At 49.9% G+C, this 16,341-nt stretch overlaps 5 protein-coding genes across 5 annotated transcripts; 3 read left to right on the plus strand and 2 right to left on the minus strand.

The window, feature by feature from the left end:
* Positions 1 to 512: 512 nt before the first annotated feature.
* CGGC5_v011417 (uncharacterized protein) lies at positions 513 to 849 on the minus strand (the record flags this gene model as incomplete). Its single annotated transcript, XM_032032729.1, has 2 exons — positions 513 to 596; positions 688 to 849. 2 exons carry the CDS (start codon positions 847 to 849, stop codon positions 513 to 515), a joined length of 246 nt encoding a protein of 81 aa, XP_031888088.1.
* Positions 850 to 4,350: 3,501 nt separating this feature from the next.
* sol5-1 (Bifunctional solanapyrone synthase) lies at positions 4,351 to 5,666 on the plus strand (the record flags this gene model as incomplete). The annotated part of the gene is made up of 2 exons (XM_032032728.2): positions 4,351 to 4,650; positions 4,716 to 5,666. The coding sequence occupies 2 exons, from the start codon at positions 4,351 to 4,353 to the stop codon at positions 5,664 to 5,666; spliced, it is 1,251 nt and encodes a 416-aa protein (XP_031888091.2).
* A 1,379-nt stretch (positions 5,667 to 7,045) lies between these two features.
* CGGC5_v011419 (uncharacterized protein) lies at positions 7,046 to 8,467 on the plus strand (the record flags this gene model as incomplete). Its single annotated transcript, XM_032032727.1, has 1 exon — positions 7,046 to 8,467. The coding sequence occupies one exon, from the start codon at positions 7,046 to 7,048 to the stop codon at positions 8,465 to 8,467; it is 1,422 nt and encodes a 473-aa protein (XP_031888090.1).
* Positions 8,468 to 9,571: 1,104 nt separating this feature from the next.
* On the minus strand, positions 9,572 to 11,686 carry CGGC5_v011420 (uncharacterized protein; the record flags this gene model as incomplete). The annotated part of the gene is made up of 1 exon (XM_032032725.2): positions 9,572 to 11,686. The coding sequence occupies one exon, from the start codon at positions 11,684 to 11,686 to the stop codon at positions 9,572 to 9,574; it is 2,115 nt and encodes a 704-aa protein (XP_031887887.2).
* Positions 11,687 to 13,832: 2,146 nt separating this feature from the next.
* CGGC5_v011421 (uncharacterized protein) lies at positions 13,833 to 14,951 on the plus strand (the record flags this gene model as incomplete). The annotated part of the gene is made up of 1 exon (XM_032032724.1): positions 13,833 to 14,951. The coding sequence occupies one exon, from the start codon at positions 13,833 to 13,835 to the stop codon at positions 14,949 to 14,951; it is 1,119 nt and encodes a 372-aa protein (XP_031887888.1).
* Between the last annotated feature and the right edge of the window lie 1,390 nt (positions 14,952 to 16,341).

Here is a 16,341-nt window from a genome sequence, read left to right on the forward strand (position 1 = left end):
CAGGATACGGATTACACGCGTGTATGTAGACACTGCTCGGCTAGTAAAACTCTTGTCGAATCCATAGAAGACGATCTTCGCTACTGCATACTGGTAGTCGGCTTCGATCATCTGAGTACAAAGCTCGGAGCCAGTGGGGCATGACGCGACTTTTGTAACAAGTGACGTTGCTGTTTCACTGCTGAGGCCAAAACATCATCAACATATATTAGCTGCGCCGATCAACGGTGCCCAAGCTGTACGAAACATGATAGCCTGTAATAAGAGGCCATGTATTTAACAGTCCATATTCATGCTATCCTAGTCGTGGCCGTTCAGTCTTCACGCGTCTCAGTCAACTTGACGTGCAGTCATTGCATTGCCGGCTATCACCTGCACTAGTAGTATGTTACCGACAGAGAAGGGCCATGACACGCTCAATTAGGTGAAAATTGGGAACGAATGTATATTTCTCAGTCTTGTTTCCTGTTATAGCTATGATCAGGACGAGTAGTCAACTCTACTCATAATCTTTAGTTCCTGCATTCGCAGCCAAAGCAACCTCCAGAGGGGCAGTTCTTGTGAACCTTCCACTTCAGCTGGTCGTTGCAAATAAGCTAGCACAGTTCATAATTAGCCAATGCTTCGTTTCAGCGGGAAATAAATCTGTGAGAAATTATTGATGGGCGGGTTAAAGGCATGACTTACGACGTTGCCATCATTTCCTGGGCCGCAAGTAAGCAAGCCTTTGTTGCCAGGGATGCAGGAATTTCCGGCACGCTTGGGTCCCTGGATGCATTTGGTCTCGGCCATGGAAGCCCAAAAGGCTGCGGCAGTGGCGACAGTAGTGATGATGGAGTTGAACTTCATTTTGGGTTGAATGGGTTGAACGTGAATGTAGGCATGGAGAAGATGTTGGCTCTTTATGTAAATAGTATGAGATTGTGACTTGATGATCGAAGTGCAGGTAAATGTTTTGAAGACGTGCGAATGGAGTCCTTTATATAGTTTTCTTCGTGGACATTTCAGCTGCTTGCTTCCCTTGATCGCCCGAATCTCATGCCTACCAACATCCAGTAACTCACTAGGAACGATCAAACTTGAGATAGAATCAACAACTGGTAGTTGCGGTAGCTTGAGACCTGATTTGTGGGAGCAAGTAACAATCTCCTGCTGCTTAGTGGCACAGTCTCATTCACAGTGGCTGGGGCAATTAGCTAGTCTCTGCATCCCTCTCGAGCACTCACTTTTTACTGGCGATCAACATCACAGCTGGTGTCAAATGGAACATTCCTTCTCATGGATCAATCCTACATTTTCGGTCCCGATCATGGTGGCATGGTATGGACGACTAGCGCTAGGGCATTTGCGTGCAATGTAACCTATTCTAAAACCTGCTCTCAACAGGAACACGGAAGAGACTGGCTGCACCAAACTTGACAAGCGTACTGCACTGGTTTCACGGCCCCCACCTCGTTTACATGTATGGATCACCATCATCTACCCCGCCAATATTGCCTTAGGGGGGCCGGTAGTCCTTCCTTGCAAATGTGCCTTGCCACTGTGGCACAGCGTCACGGCGACATCACTTACAGGGGTCGCCAGATCAAAGGATTCAGATGGTGACTACACATCTGCCCAAGAATGCCCATCCGAAGGATCAAAAGTGTCACTGACACTCTGTCTCGGGTAAAACGAAGTTATTCGGGACCGAGAAGCGTATTTTAGCCCATCGCGGGAAAAGAGTGCAAGACGATCAAAGTCACTCAGCAAAAGGAGCGCGCGCCTGACACTACAATCTTTTGAGAAGTCCATCTAAATATAATTTGTCTGCGCAGCTCATTTATGTCTTCGCAATGTTGAGCATAATACCACAATTCTACTAGTAGAGACAGTCATGGTGAGGACGACGAGGACAACGGGGACGAAACCTTTCAGTACAAGTCTCGTGGCTGGCCAGTTCGGTATGTCGGCTGTTGATGGTGCTTCTTTCATCGTAGGAGAGGGGAAAAGGGCGGCTTTGAAATTCCCTCAGTACCTGAGAAACGAGAGCAAGACCATTTGTTTTTCATAACAGTTTTTAAATCTTCAAGTTTAAATTACACGCCAATAGAAACAGCATGAAGAAGAAATCGCAGCACAAGAATTCAGAGTCATTATCAACAAGGGCAATTGAAAATGCCTAGTCGGGCTCGGTACATTTGGAGTTCCGGTGATGAACTTTCAACCCCCAACTGAAAACGCGTGTTGTCGTTTACGACAGCGCGGCCCCGTGCCAAGGCTGATCCATGCCACCGTGATGTGCGGTGGGTTCTCACGGGTGCTACTGTTCTGTCGTTCCTCGTACACTAGCGCTTTTTCGGCATTGATCCATTGGATCCATCCCATCGTATTCGCTTTCGTCATTCACTTCACATCCAACAACGTCCGCATCAATAGGGCGCAGTGGATAATTCAGGCGCAATTACAAGGCAATCAGAGAATGGTCTTCAGAACATTTTGCTGTCCGGTTGGGTATTAGGCATAGACGTGCGATAATAGGGACGACAGGAACGAAAGGGACGATAGGAATAATACGAATAACAAAATTACTGTTATGAAATGAACTTTTAGACCTAATATGACAGTTGTCCGCCTGGTTAGTTTGAAGTATCCGCCCGGATAGTAAGACTCTTGCATAAGCGGTCATTGACGCCTGCGGGTATCTCTTGGTGGACTGACACAACCCTCGACGGTTGATATCGCCGCCTGTTGACCGCATCAGATCAGGGCTCCAAAGGGCCCTCCTTACTTCCCAAGGCCAGCCTATACATATCTGCATTGATAACACCAGCGTCATTCAGGGGATCCGAGGCATAGCTCCAGACTCCTCACAAGCGGCCTTCCTGGAGATCCAGGAGATAGCAAGGATACAGAACATACAGACCCATTGGTGCCCAGGGCACCAAGGGATAAAAGGAAACGAAGAGGCTGACAGCCTAGCTAAGGAGGGCACAACACTGCCAGCCCCAAGAGGCCTCCTAGCTACCCTATCAGGGATTAAGCGACTGGCCAAAGAACGCAAACAACACCAGCATAGGAAATGGTGGAAGCAAGAAGCACCCCCCCGTTATACCCAGCTGGGGCTTAAGGCCACCCTTGGCTGCCCTCCTGAACTAGCTCTACCAAGAGCTACCCTTCACTATCTCCTGGCAGCACGATCAGGCCACGGAGACTTTGAACAGTATCATCAACGCTTTAATCACACAGAGGCATTGCTCACCTGCTCCTGTGGGGAGGCTAAAGAGGCAGACCACCTGGTCTACTGCCGTAAGACCCTAGTGAGGAGGCAACGGTGGCCTATCCTCTACCCTTATAGCCGAAGGGAGCCTCTAGGACCTATAGGCTCCCTAGAGCGCTACTTTAAGGGTCTACTTATCGACTCTGAAGGCTTCCAGGCCTTCCTTGACGTGACAGACTTCTTCCAGAAGATCTGCCCGCGTTACTAAGAGATAGGACTTAACCTATCCTCTCAAAAACAACAGACTACCTATAGTCACCAGGACAGCAGATTGCTATAACGGAACTAGGGCACCAGTGGGAACTAGGGATGGATAGAACACATATTGGCCCTCGGGCAAGATCTGGAGGACGCTAGGAAGAGACGTGTACTACAGAGTATATAGCTAGAGCCTGCGGCCCTCCACGCCACATACCCTTCGGGAGGTCTGCCGCAAGGGCGGCTGCGCCCTTGCCGCCACGGCGTTAAATATCAAACAAACAAACAAACAAAACCGCATCAGATGATCCACAAAGATCGAGGTCCAGTAAATTGAATTTCTGGTATTGCAAGCTACTTGAAATTTCGAATTCTGGGGTGGCAAAGATCCTACCTGGGCGGACTAATGGTGTCCCGGCGGGACAATCGGGCTCCCGACAAAACTATTGAACTATTAATTAAACTGAAGACCTCTTTGCTTGGACTGTCAATCTTCCTTTCCAGATCTCACATTTCAAAAATCTGTCTGAAACATCATAATTGATCATATTTCTCACGCGATGCAGCTTCTTTGCTTCTTGGTGGCCAGCGCCGCGATGGCGGCTGCCGTCTCAGAAGGTCCGCAAACCGACAAGGCGGGCAGGGCGTGCCAAAACCTGAAGAGCGCCTTTGCCAACTCAACTATTCTCGCGGATGATGAAGTTTATATGGAGGAAACCCAAGGTTAGTCGCTCTACTCAGATACCATCTCTTCATCCTGCTTACGGCTGTCGCTCGTAGTGCCATGGTCCGCGAGGTCTTGGCTCGGTCCAGCGTGTATCTTTGCTCCCACGAACGCAAATCAACTGTCTTCTGGCCTGAGATGCATTGTTGAACAGGAAGTGCAGTTCGCCATGCGCGGAGGTGGCCACATGCCCATTTCGAATGTTAGCAGCATTGACACGAACGGTATTCTGATATCGAGCGTGAACATGAAAACCCTCACCATTTCCGAGGACAAGAATACGGTGTCCGTCGGCCCAGGCCTGCGGTGGACTGATGTCTACACCGCACTTGACGGGACTGGAGTCACTGTTCTCGGTGGACGTGGCAGCCCCATTGGTGTCTCTGGTCTCTTGCTGGGTGGAGGTGTTTCTTTCTTCAGCTACGAATACGGTCTCGCATCGACGAATGGCAACGTAAAAGCGTACGAGGTACGTCAAACGCGATGTCACTTCTTGAAAGACGCATAGGAGTCAAGGAATTGACATGAAAATAGTGTGTCTTGGCTGATGGAGCCGTCGTGGAAGCCACTCCCACGAACGAGTACGCCGATCTGTTCTGGGCGCTTCAAGGTGGTGGCAACTCATTTTGTCTCGTCACTCGCTTCGATCTCCAAACGCATCATTCTCCATCCGTCATGCTCGCTTCACCATCTTATGGTGGAGAGGAAGTTAAGCAGGAGTTTATCGAGGGTGTTTACAACTTTGCTGCCAATGGGCACGAGGATCCCAAGGCTGCCGTCGTGCCTGTCATCACTTATGTCAGCGGCACTGACGGGCCAACGTATTCGGCGACATTGTTCTACAACGGAAACTCCACCTCGCCGACGATTCTGGGAGATTTCCTCGGCAATATCCTGACTCCGGACAATAGCTCGAAGTCGCTCTCGTCATTTCCGATGGGGAAGTATCACCAGGCAGTGTTGCCAGCCTTTCAAAAAGGCGGTCGCTCCTATGGATCAAGACAACGATTCCACTTGCTCCCAATCTACGCCAACAAAGAAACCATGCTGATTGCTCACGACATGTATTTTGAGCTTGCAAAGTCGACATTCAGCAACACCGAAGGAGGAATCATCGGCCTTGCTTTCAACCCCATCACTTCGGCACTTCTCGCGGCAACCAATGCCCGGCCAGGTGCAATCCAAGGAATTGATGAGTCGCCTTCATTTTGGATCGAGCAAACCTATAGCTGGACAAACGAAGCTGATGACAAAGTAGTCGACAACTTCATCAGCGAGTTCAACACCAAAGTCAGGGAGCGCTTGGAGCCAATGGGTGTGTTGTATCCGTTTTACTACTTGAACGAAGCAGACATCGGCCAGCCCGTGTTTGAAAGCTACCCAGATGGCAACCTTGATCGTCTGAAGGAGATCAGGGCCAAGTACGACCCTGGTAGGGTCTTCACTGACCTCATGCCTGGTGGCTTTAAGGTTTCGGCAGCTTAAATGTCACATTCGGTTTGGAGCCTAGGCCATTTGTGATTTTAGTAGGAATAATAGTGGTGGCAGCAGTGTAGTACAGCCCTTCGGAGGTCCTGAAGTTCTGAGCTCTTGTCCGATGTGCATAGCATGTCCCAAGGTGGAGAAGCATGTGTTCATTACCCCCTTAAGGTAGTTTGAGAATCTTACCCCATATACGGAGAGCAGCAATGAGGTCAGTAGTTAATGCCCTCAATTCATCAGACAATACGCAATAATCAGAGTTATTAGTGGCGCGTTGGGATCATCCTTCCTTTCCACTGTGCGCAGCTCCCTTGACACCCTGGACACCCTGGGAGACCCCTGATTGTGCATACAGATGGAGTCTATTTCATGTTCCTCGGCTTCTTATCGCATGGCCAGGCTGATGAAGCCGCGGTAGGGCCAGCTATGTGGGCTCTATCTAGATGAGGCACAGCAGATTCAGAAGAGTATCGTCAAAGTGCAGCTCGATCGTACCTTTCCTGTGCGACCTGCCAATAAGTACGGCAGCTACCTAGCCAAGACAAGAGGAGAGCAAGGCTCAGTTTCAGGAGGAAATCTCTTTGCTAGCGGATAGAGTTTTGCAATCCGGGCGGGTACTGAATATACGACGATAGGGACGATCGACGATAAGGACGACGACAACGACAACGACGGCGACAATAACGACGGCTACAATAACGACGGCGACAATAACGACGATTATAGTATAAATAGAGAGAGGGATAGGAATAGTGACGATAGCATCAAAATGCAATTGTTATAAAATAGACTATTACATGAAGACCTAATATAGATAATTATCCGCCCGGATAGCAAAACTCAGCGGATGAGCTTCAGCTTTTGAAGTCTGCTTCTCAGTGAGATGCTTTTAGTCGCCTCAGTATAGCGCGAAATGCGTATCATGGGCAGTCTCGCAGGAATCTCTACGAATTTTGTTCGGAAAGATGGATAATAGACAAGAGCAAGGCAAGCATAGATGGGCGAGCGAAAGGTATCCCACCCACCCTGATGAGTCCGCGTCTGATTATAAGTGCGGGCTTGAGCACGGGATGTAAACAAAGCAAATTCAACCAGGAGATACCAAGGTGTGAGATATAAATTCATCTTCGATCCGTTCAACGTGGATCATAGGCTTCTCTCATAACACGTCTCACATCACCCTGCTGTTAATTCATAGGCTGCTTTGCGAACGGTCACAACTCTCAGAAGACATTTTTTCATTCGGAAACTTGTCTAATGAATATCCTTAAAAGGTACTGGAGTTCCCAAATACTTTTCTTATGTTGATCTTTTCGCTCACGATTCTTCAACGACTCGACTATACCAGAACTAACACAAGCGTGCGCCCAGACAAATATAAGATGTCAGACAACCCCGAAGCTCGTAAGGCGGCTCTTCTGCGACGCCGCCGTTCTGACCTCACAGCGCAAGAGATAGAAGAACTCTACGACTTGAAGCGACCCCGAAAGCCTCGTGTTGGGCGCGATGCCGACCCAGCGGTGTGGTACTGGGGCAAAATGTCACCCGAGCGTTTGGAAGAAGCATTGGAGTCCCGCAGAAGAACAATGGAGACAAATAAGAGGACTCTTGAAAGAGACAAGGAGAATGAAGCAGCCGGGAGGAAGAGAGAACAAGAGAAAAGGGCTGCCAGCGCTGGCAAGGACAGCAACCGGGAATCTTCCCAGCCTCTCCCCACCACCGACGACAACATCGAGGCCGACTTCTTCGACCTTTTCGACCCGGGAAAGTCTCTCACAATCTCCACGCACTACCCCGGCAATCCTTACGGAACATCCTTCTACGAGTACCCTTCGGACAAGGAAGATGAAGATCTTTTCTGGGACGAGAGTGATATTCGTTCTCGAACCGAAGCCGTCTTCGACCGCAAATCCCAGCCTTCCAAAGGTATCCCAGGCAACGTTCATGAGAAGGCGGTCCTTTTGATTGAGGAAATTCTGTCAGGCTCACCTGTTGATGGCCCTGTCGTACTTCTCTGCAAGGTAAAGTCCGGCAAAGATCTTCCGAACCTCGTTGTCGCCAAGATATTCGATCCCATGTTCTATCCTTGGGACTACCCCGCTGGAGCCGGCCCCTGGAAGGAGACTGCGAGAGCCGACATGGAACTCTGCCGAGAAGCTGGGGCGTACGACATGCTCAGAACCAAAGGGTGCCACGGAGAGGCGCACCTTGCTCCCAAGTATTACGGCGCTTACACCACTAAAGTATCTTCGACCCAACCAGCATTGATACATCGCACCCGACGCATTGGACTGATCCTCATGGAAGCTATCGACCACGCCAAAACCTTGAAGGAGCTATGCGATGAGAACGAAGACGGGTCTCTGGTTCCAATTACTTGGAAGACGATCAGGTTCGGCAAGCGCAGGGTAAGGCTTGACGAAAATGTGCGTCTATCGGTTCTTGAGAAGCTTCTAGGAGGCGTAGCCGCCCAGATGAAAGCTGGAGTCGAGGTGCAAGCAGTTCGACCTGAACATATACTCATCTCTTTTGCGGAAGGCACGCCCAGGAGCCAGCCGGTTCTCCGAGTCAGCCTCACAGACTATTGCGAAAGCGTCGTCGACTCGAAGCGTAAGGAACCACGGGACTTTTATCAGCACTATTCAAAGCCGCCTCATCCGAAGACTCGATTCAGTCCCGAAAAGCTATTTCGACTTGCTGGTTGGTTCCCTTACCAGTGGCTGGAAGCCAGATCAGAGTGGGATGAATGGATCGAATCTGCATTCAATAGTGATTACTTCCTCGAGAGACCTGACATTGAATAGTGCGAAAACAACATTATCCAGGGTCGGATAAAAACTTGTCAGATGTCTGGTAAAGTGAACCAATGAAGTCCACTCCTAGAATTCTATGGGAGAAATCGATGTACATGTACAGAGTCACGTTGTCAAGACGCGCCGAGAAGGGGTGCTTCCACAATGGTTTGTCAAAGAGCGATTCTGGCAGAGAGGGACATGAACGATGAGGACGGATAATTTGCCGTTGGGTGGTATCAATAAGCTGAGACTTTTGGGACAGGTGAGGAAATTGGACTGATCGAAGTTATTAGATTCAGAGGATAGAAGAATTGCTATTCATTTTCTGATTTTTCAATTGCTAGTGGAGGTTACTATACTTGGCTAGGAACCAATACGGAAGAAACTGGGTTTCTCAAAATGACACTCGTTGTTTTCCTTTGGATCTACTTCGCGTTTTCCTGCATTGAGACGGCCTGACTGGCATCTTCCTCGGGGCTTCTATTGTCGTTCCTGCCTTACTTCTGTCTTTTCTCGTTGCAGTTCCGTCCTTTCTTTGGCTACCCTTTGCTTTACGTTAGATCGCCCGCGGCCTAGGGTTATTGCCACCAGATTTTAGAAAGAACTTCGATCAATATCTTACTGTGCGCCTACCCGGTGAGTTTCCTTAGTCTGCTCCCAAACATCCGCTGGTGCCATTGATGTACTTCCGCTGGTGAACGCGTTTTATTTTGCCGTTTCTAATGCTCTTCTGGTTATTGGGGCTTCTGCTATCTATCTGGTGGAATCGTGGAAGCGGTCTAGAAAGTTCTCTGGTTCGGGCGGATCACTCCAACGGCAACTGGTACATTCAGATCCATGTCAAAGTCTCAGCTTTTCATTTTTGCTGGTCACACGAAAGTAGCTCAGATGAATAACAATCTAAAGAGCATTCTGGATTCAGGCCTAAAGGGGACATTCAAGGGGTAGTCTACAGATACGCAGTCTCTATGACACACATATAGCCATGACTAGCCAAGGCTATTACTGCCTCAACGCATTGCCCCGCCGGCAGCCCCAGAACCACCATCATTGTCCTTTTCCTGATCAAGCTTGAACGAACTTGACACTTTGCGGACGCTTTCAATCAACATCTTAGCTCTTTTCAAGAGGGACATCGTGCAGAGTGTCCGGCTTTTGCTTTGACGTTTCAGCCGAATCTGTTTCACTGTCTGAATCCGGCTGGTAGTCAGTTCCCCTCTTGTGGGTCCACGGGTTCGTGTAATCGCGGTTCTCCAGCGAATGAAATCTTCGGAGAACCCAGGTGTCGAAATGCTCACTCCGCCAGCCGGGAGGAAACCAGCCGGCGAAGTGAGTGAGTTTCTCAATGGAGAACTGCCCATACGGATGAGGAGGCTTGATGTAATCCTTGAACAGTCCATAAGGCTCCTTTCGCTTTGAATCAATCATTGAACTGACATAATCAATCAAGACGACTCGCGGCTTGTCTTCTTTGTCTGTCGAGATGAGAATGTTCTCCGGCTCCGGCCACCAGTGCTCCACCCCAGCGTGAAGTTGATTAACAGTGTGCTTCATGAAATTCTTCAAGGTTTTAAGGCGAACCTCCCGGGTCAAGTCAAGCTGTTTGGTCTTCTCAAAGTCAAGGTATGTGGGACCCGTTGGTGGCACCAAGTGGTAGCGCTTATTGCGAGAACACAAGTCTTCGATGCTCTTGCCTTGAATGTACTCGATCATGATTGCTCCAACTCGGCGAGTCTGAACCTGAACCTGGAATTTAGGATAATCGCTTCCGAGTTGAAGTGTCCAAGAGCCATGATACTGTGGTGCGAGGTGTGGGGACCCGGTCCTTCCTGCCTCCCAGAGGTGTCGATATGCGGCGTTTTCGCGACTGAGGTCGCCATCTGCAATGGAGGTGACTTTCCAGGGGCCCTTATCTGTGTTCGAAACGTCGCCGTAGAACAATGGGTCGAAGACTTTGACTACGACAAGGTCTCCAACAGTCAAGGGCTCTCCGTACAAGGATGGTTCGTCAATGTTCTTGGGGCTCGTTGTCCATATTCCCCTCTGGGGAACCTTCGTTGCCTTGCATAGAAGAACCTGACAACCCTCCTCCGAACCGCCGTAGATGAGTCTTACAACCTCCACTATTACTTGGAAATCTTCGGCTTGCTTGTCGGACTTCGATGTGCTCTTCTTCATGCCCTTGTTGCTGTCGCTGTGGGTTGAGTCCGTCGGCAAGAGGACGCCAAATTCGTTCTTTCTTTTCGCCAAGGGTACGTAGGGTCTGTAGCGAAATACCAGTTCTGTCCGACTCATATGCTCTTCTTCTTCCGATAGCATCTTGGCATTGCTAGACATGTTGTCAGGATTCGGGTAACCGGAGATGCCATAGGGCTCGGGTGGCTCATGAGGGCTGAGGCACAGCTGCTCTCCGGGTTCGTATTGCAAGTAGTCTTGCTTGACGGTAGTGGCATCGTCATTGCAAGTGTGGATGCAATCCCGGGCCCCCTCAGGCTTGGTATTTGTGAGCGTTTGAGAAAGCTTCACGGAAGGCTTGTCGGTCTCGGTGTTTTGACCTTCTCCTGCAAGGTCTGTGGCGGGCACAGCTGGGGCTGGTGCCCAAGAAGAAAGGTTCAAATTCAACCTACGAAGACAGTCTTCCGCCAGTCCAATCGGTATATCCTGAGGGAGGGTCGTACCAGACGGGAATACAATGGGAATATCGGTTGGAAACTTGCTGCCAGGCGGAATTTTGACACCAGGAGCAACACGAACATTGGGCGGGATGTGGACTCCAGATGGCGTGGTGACGGCGGCCGGAATATCGATGTCGTTTTGTCGATATTGGTCCGTGGCATCCTCAAAGGTCTCGTCAAAACTTTTCGATCTCGTTGCAGGCTTGGGACTTTGGCGAAGCCGTGTAGCCGTTACTCGGGCGTTTTCCTGTGTTTCCATTTCTTCCTGTCCGTCATGGACCCGGACTCGTGCCATGTCTTGCGTCAGGCGTGCCATGTCTTGCGTCAGGCGTGCCATGTCTTGCGTCAGGCGTGCCATGTCTTGCGTCAGGCGTGCCATGTCTTGCGTCAGGCGTGCCATTTCTTGCGTCCGGCGTGCCATTTCTTGCGTCAAGCGTTCCATGTCCCGGGATGTGCTTGCTGGCTTACTGGTTGCGAGCGATACTTCTTGGTCAGTCGAGACGTTTTCTCCGTCCATGCGGCCATTTTCATCTTCTGAGTCACGAGATTCCATTTTGGTCTTAGACCACGATGTCTCGTGTTATCGTCAACGTGATACAGGTCGGTGGCGGCCGAAACGAGATAGAGACGACGGAGAAACCTCTGCAAGTATCGAAAGTGTCAGCGTCAAATTCGGTTGCGGGAGGCATTTGCAAGTAGTCTTACTTGCGGCGCGGCTGACTCTTCAACTTTGGGGGGTTTGTGGATTCAGACTCGGCTTTGTGGTTCGTGCGAGCTCGAAGAGGCAGTCGCGGGGTCGAGTCGAGCTATCTGACTGCCAGACCTAAGGCAATGGAGATTCTGTCTCTGTTAGTCAGAAAGGCAACATCAACTTTGGATAACTGTGACAGGGGGCTTCGATAGACATACATTGCGATGGAGTTGTTCGTAGAGAAGGAAAGTCTCACCGCTAGAAGATACAGACAGAAGAAAGAGGCACAGGTCCCTGTCCAGACACGGAGAGCGTGTCAAAGTTTTCTGCCGGTGAAAATAATATCAATCTGATTCGATGGGCTTGTGCGGCGGTATTCTTGTTGATTTTCGAAAGAGGAGACTTCATTCATGTAGGCGGCCAGTAAATTAAAATAGGATGGTCAATATTAAGCACCCTGATGTTTTCCTTCTTCCAGGTGTTCTAAAAAGACCACACAAATTCCAGAAGTTTTCTCTTTTTTTAAATGTTTTGTCAAAACTTCACAAGATGAATTTTGAGTCCTCTTGGGCGCACGTATTACATCCTGCCGATGTATTCAACCTTTTGGGAAGCTTTCGCCCGTTTACTATTCTCAATTTTCCTTATGCACACCTTAGCCAGTGTGATAGTCTTGTCAATTGCATACACCTGGTCGTAATTCGCATCGTTGAAGCCATCGATGAAGTTGTCGACGAAGAGCCCCTTTCTCATCTGTCTTTGCGTCTGTGTCATTGTTTCATTGCAGCCACAGTGCTTGTGATTCTGAGTCGTCGTCATCGGAACAGAAAGACTAGCACGGGCAAAGCATTTGAAGATCTTCCCTCCAAATCGCATGCTAATCTATAAAAACATTTGTGTATGATTCCATTCAACAGGTAGCCTGTCATAAGATAGGTTGCTGGGAAAACTTTGCTTGGACGCAGCCTTCGGGGTGGCACATGAGTTCGTCTCCACCGCGCCCAATCTGACCAATGACATGACGCCTCGTCAACGACACCTCTTGGGTTTCCTGCCTTCAACTCCGAGACCGAGTTGAGACATGCATAATAAAATTGCTACAAGTAAAATCAGAACATACTATGGATGCAAGCTTCTTTTTAAGCCGGCTAATTGTAATAACAGCTAGGTAATTAAAGCCTGCAGGGTAGTGAAAGCGCAACATGAGCTAGAATGTGCATTTACTATAGCTTTTATGTTGAATGTTTAATTTGAAAACAAAATATCCTTAGAGGTAGACAGGCAGGCTAGGATCAACTGTTTCTTCAGTAAACGCAAGTAGGCATTTTGAATTCTGCTAAATTCATGTTGCATCAGCCTCAGCCCCCTTATTAACGCTGGCTACCTCATCTATAGTGGCCCAGGCTGATTCAACTTCCTACACGGGCGGCTGCCGTTCAGAAATTTCTTTTCTGCGTCATTATATTATGAGAATAGATGTGGCGGGCTGTAAGAGTCTAAACGTCAAGGCCAGAGGCAGTGCGGTGAAGCATTTTTTCCCCCAAGGTGAAAAAAAGAAGAAAGGAAAGAACATGGCTTCTCTCACTCCCCTCGTTCACCTTGACGACCGCGCGGTGACCATGCGATGACGCGAAAGAGCGCTTTATCCGTTCCAGTCTAGCAAAGTCTCTTGTCTGAAGCTGCTTGCGGGTCGGCATTTGCAACTGCAGGCGCCCGTCAAACACTCTGCCGCAACCCAGGCATACGAGCCCTCCTCTCCTTACTGGTCACCCAAGCAATCTTCGCTGCAGACATTCCTTCCTCCTCATTCCAAACTTTTGTCAGCCCGTGGAAACCATCCGCAATTTGATCTATCGGCCCTTTTTTAGGTACTTCAGGCGTAACTCGCATCCAAAATCTGCAGTCTAATCAGTTTGCCCTCCTCCATAGGTTGACCCAGCCATTCGCGCACAATTGACGGACCTCTGAATCGGCTCCTTCGACACCGATACCAAGAACTGCAGTCAACATGGATCCGCGCAATCCTTCACAGGGCCAACGCTCAGAGCCGCCTCCCGAGGAGCAGCAATCAGCCATTGCCGAGAATGCACGCCGCGTTGAAGAATACCTAGCAGCAACTGCCCCCGAAGCCGGATCCCACGACACATCACGTCCCGTGACGGGCCTGCCGATGGACCGTGACTTCTACCCAGAGCTGGCTTGGGGTGGCAGAAGAGGAGGAGGGGGTCTCATGGAGGCACATGACCACCTCAGGGAGGCAGGCCGTCTTCCAGCAGTACTCGAAGATTTGGAGCAAGCCACGGGCGACGACGACGACTTGGGTTCTGGCACTGACGACGATATTGACGCCGAGTTCGAGTATTACGACCCGGGAAACACTCTCTATCTGGAACCCTATGATCCATGCGAACCCTATGGTGTCGAAGCCTATCCGTGGCCTAACAACAACGACATTGAGCCCGCCATCGTTACCAAAAACATGTGTTACGCCCAGGAAGAAGGCTCGTTGACTCGAGAGGTCTACGATTGGAAACCGACCAGGAAGATCGCAACGACCCCACGCAGTGAGCCCACGAAGCTCGTCGTCAAAATCCAAGATATGCTCGCGGGTGGCGAGACACCCGGTCCCCAGGTGCTCGTTTGCAAGGTAGAGGAACCCTCAGAGGGCTTTCCAGAGTGCGTTGTTGTGAAGATCTGCGACCCCCTGGGCTACAACGTCGACACCAACAATGACGGAACACCCTGGAGAGAGACTTCAAGGGCCGACATACATGTCTGTTGCGAAGCCGCCACACTCGACTTCCTCGACAAAAGCCCTCATATTGGCGACAAGCGCCTCGCCCCAAGGTTCTACGGTGCCTACATCCTGAAGGCGCCCAAGATCAACCCGACTGTCGGCGAGAGCGGTACACGTGAGGTTCCCGTTCTCGTCATGGAGCACATCCAGGGCATAAGCATGTCAGCGATGTGTGCCGTCAATGACACCGGCGTCTTACGGCCTCCCACATCCCCAGCCAGATGGTACAGTAACGGCACACATACGCTGCAGATGGATGAAAAGACGCGTTTGGAGGTGCTGAAGATTTTTCCTGACGGCTACGTCCAACAGCTATTTGCAGGCGTTTAGCAACGTCGTATTGAGCCTGAGCATATACTTATTGCGCCAACAGAGAAGAAGTACCAGCCCCGAGTCGCGCTCATCCATTACCGAGACTCGCTGATCGACTCGAAGCACAAGAAGCCTCTCAAGATGTACGAAGACTATGAACACCCGCCTCACCCTTTCACCAAGTTCAGCTGTAAAGAATTGCGCGCTTTGACTGGCTGGTTTCCATCGAAATGGAAGGAAATCGACATGGATATATGGCTCATCGAGTCCTTTAATGATGACAAATGGGGCCCGTATCAGCCTAGCAAGATCGTACCCGATGGTGTCATTCTCGAGGAGATGGAGAAGAGGGGGAAGATCGTGAAGGTGAAGGCAGAAGGCTGGGTGAAGAAGAGTCAAAGTGAAGGCCCGGTATTGCCAGCTTGTAGGGTTAGCCCGTCTGAGGGGTGTCGCTCCTGTTTGCCTCCGTTTTCTTCCCCAATATCCATGCTGCGGCCGTTCATCTAAGTGAGGACCCCTCACTGAGAAATCTTCACATCTGCCCAACCTTTTTGTAGGTTTACAGTAGTCAACGACACACAGCGGCCCAGGTATTTTCACAACCAACTCGGAGCCAGCCACCTTACCCGCAAAGGTCGTCGACTTGAAATTATTGTAACGAGTGTGACTGTGTGATGGGTTCTTTGACACCGGCATGATCAAGATATTCGTTGCTCAGCATGACGCATTCCTCGACGTTCGGGGGGCTAATGAGTAGTGTCCTGCATCACCCGATTTCACGTGGTTCAAGAATTGTTGCATAGGTACCTAATCTAGCCGCGAGGCATAGCCCCTGGCCCAGACGAATAACAGAGGAACGACGGCGAAGACAGAGACGACAGAGGCGATGACTACTATGACAGAGGGAGACGGCAGTGGCCATGGTCACAGAGTCTACGAGAAATTGGTGTACAGTAACATAGTCAAGACAGGTCGTCTCTTTCCCTTGATAAGGAGCGGAAATGATGGCGTGGCATGCTCGGTCAAGGGAACTGCCGTACGGGTTTTGCGAAACGGAGGCCATCGCTTTTTCGTATATGGAGGCAGTTCTATCATTCTTCTTCACTTTTCTCGATGCCTCACATTGTGTAGAAAATGTTGTGGGCGTTGGTTCAAGCTAGCTGAATACGTTTTAGGTAGTCTTGCTCAAGGAAAGAACAGTTCGTCTGCAGCAACTGGACTAGAATTCATTATTCACACGAATCAAGCCGCTTTCGCTTTCACCACCAAGGTCTCTTCTTTCTTGCCGTCCCGTTCTTTCATAACCAAACGCGCAGATTAGGTTTTCAGCTCATGAGTAAACCTTTGCAAATCACCTTGGTAGCCCAAGAGTTTTCTCCTTCACCAGCCTCGCCATCTACAGATTCCA

The sequence above is a fragment of the Colletotrichum fructicola genome (genome assembly GCF_000319635.2).
Source record: "Colletotrichum fructicola Nara gc5 chromosome Unknown KSG_Nara_v1_contig06, whole genome shotgun sequence".
NCBI lineage: Eukaryota > Fungi > Ascomycota > Sordariomycetes > Glomerellales > Glomerellaceae > Colletotrichum > Colletotrichum fructicola.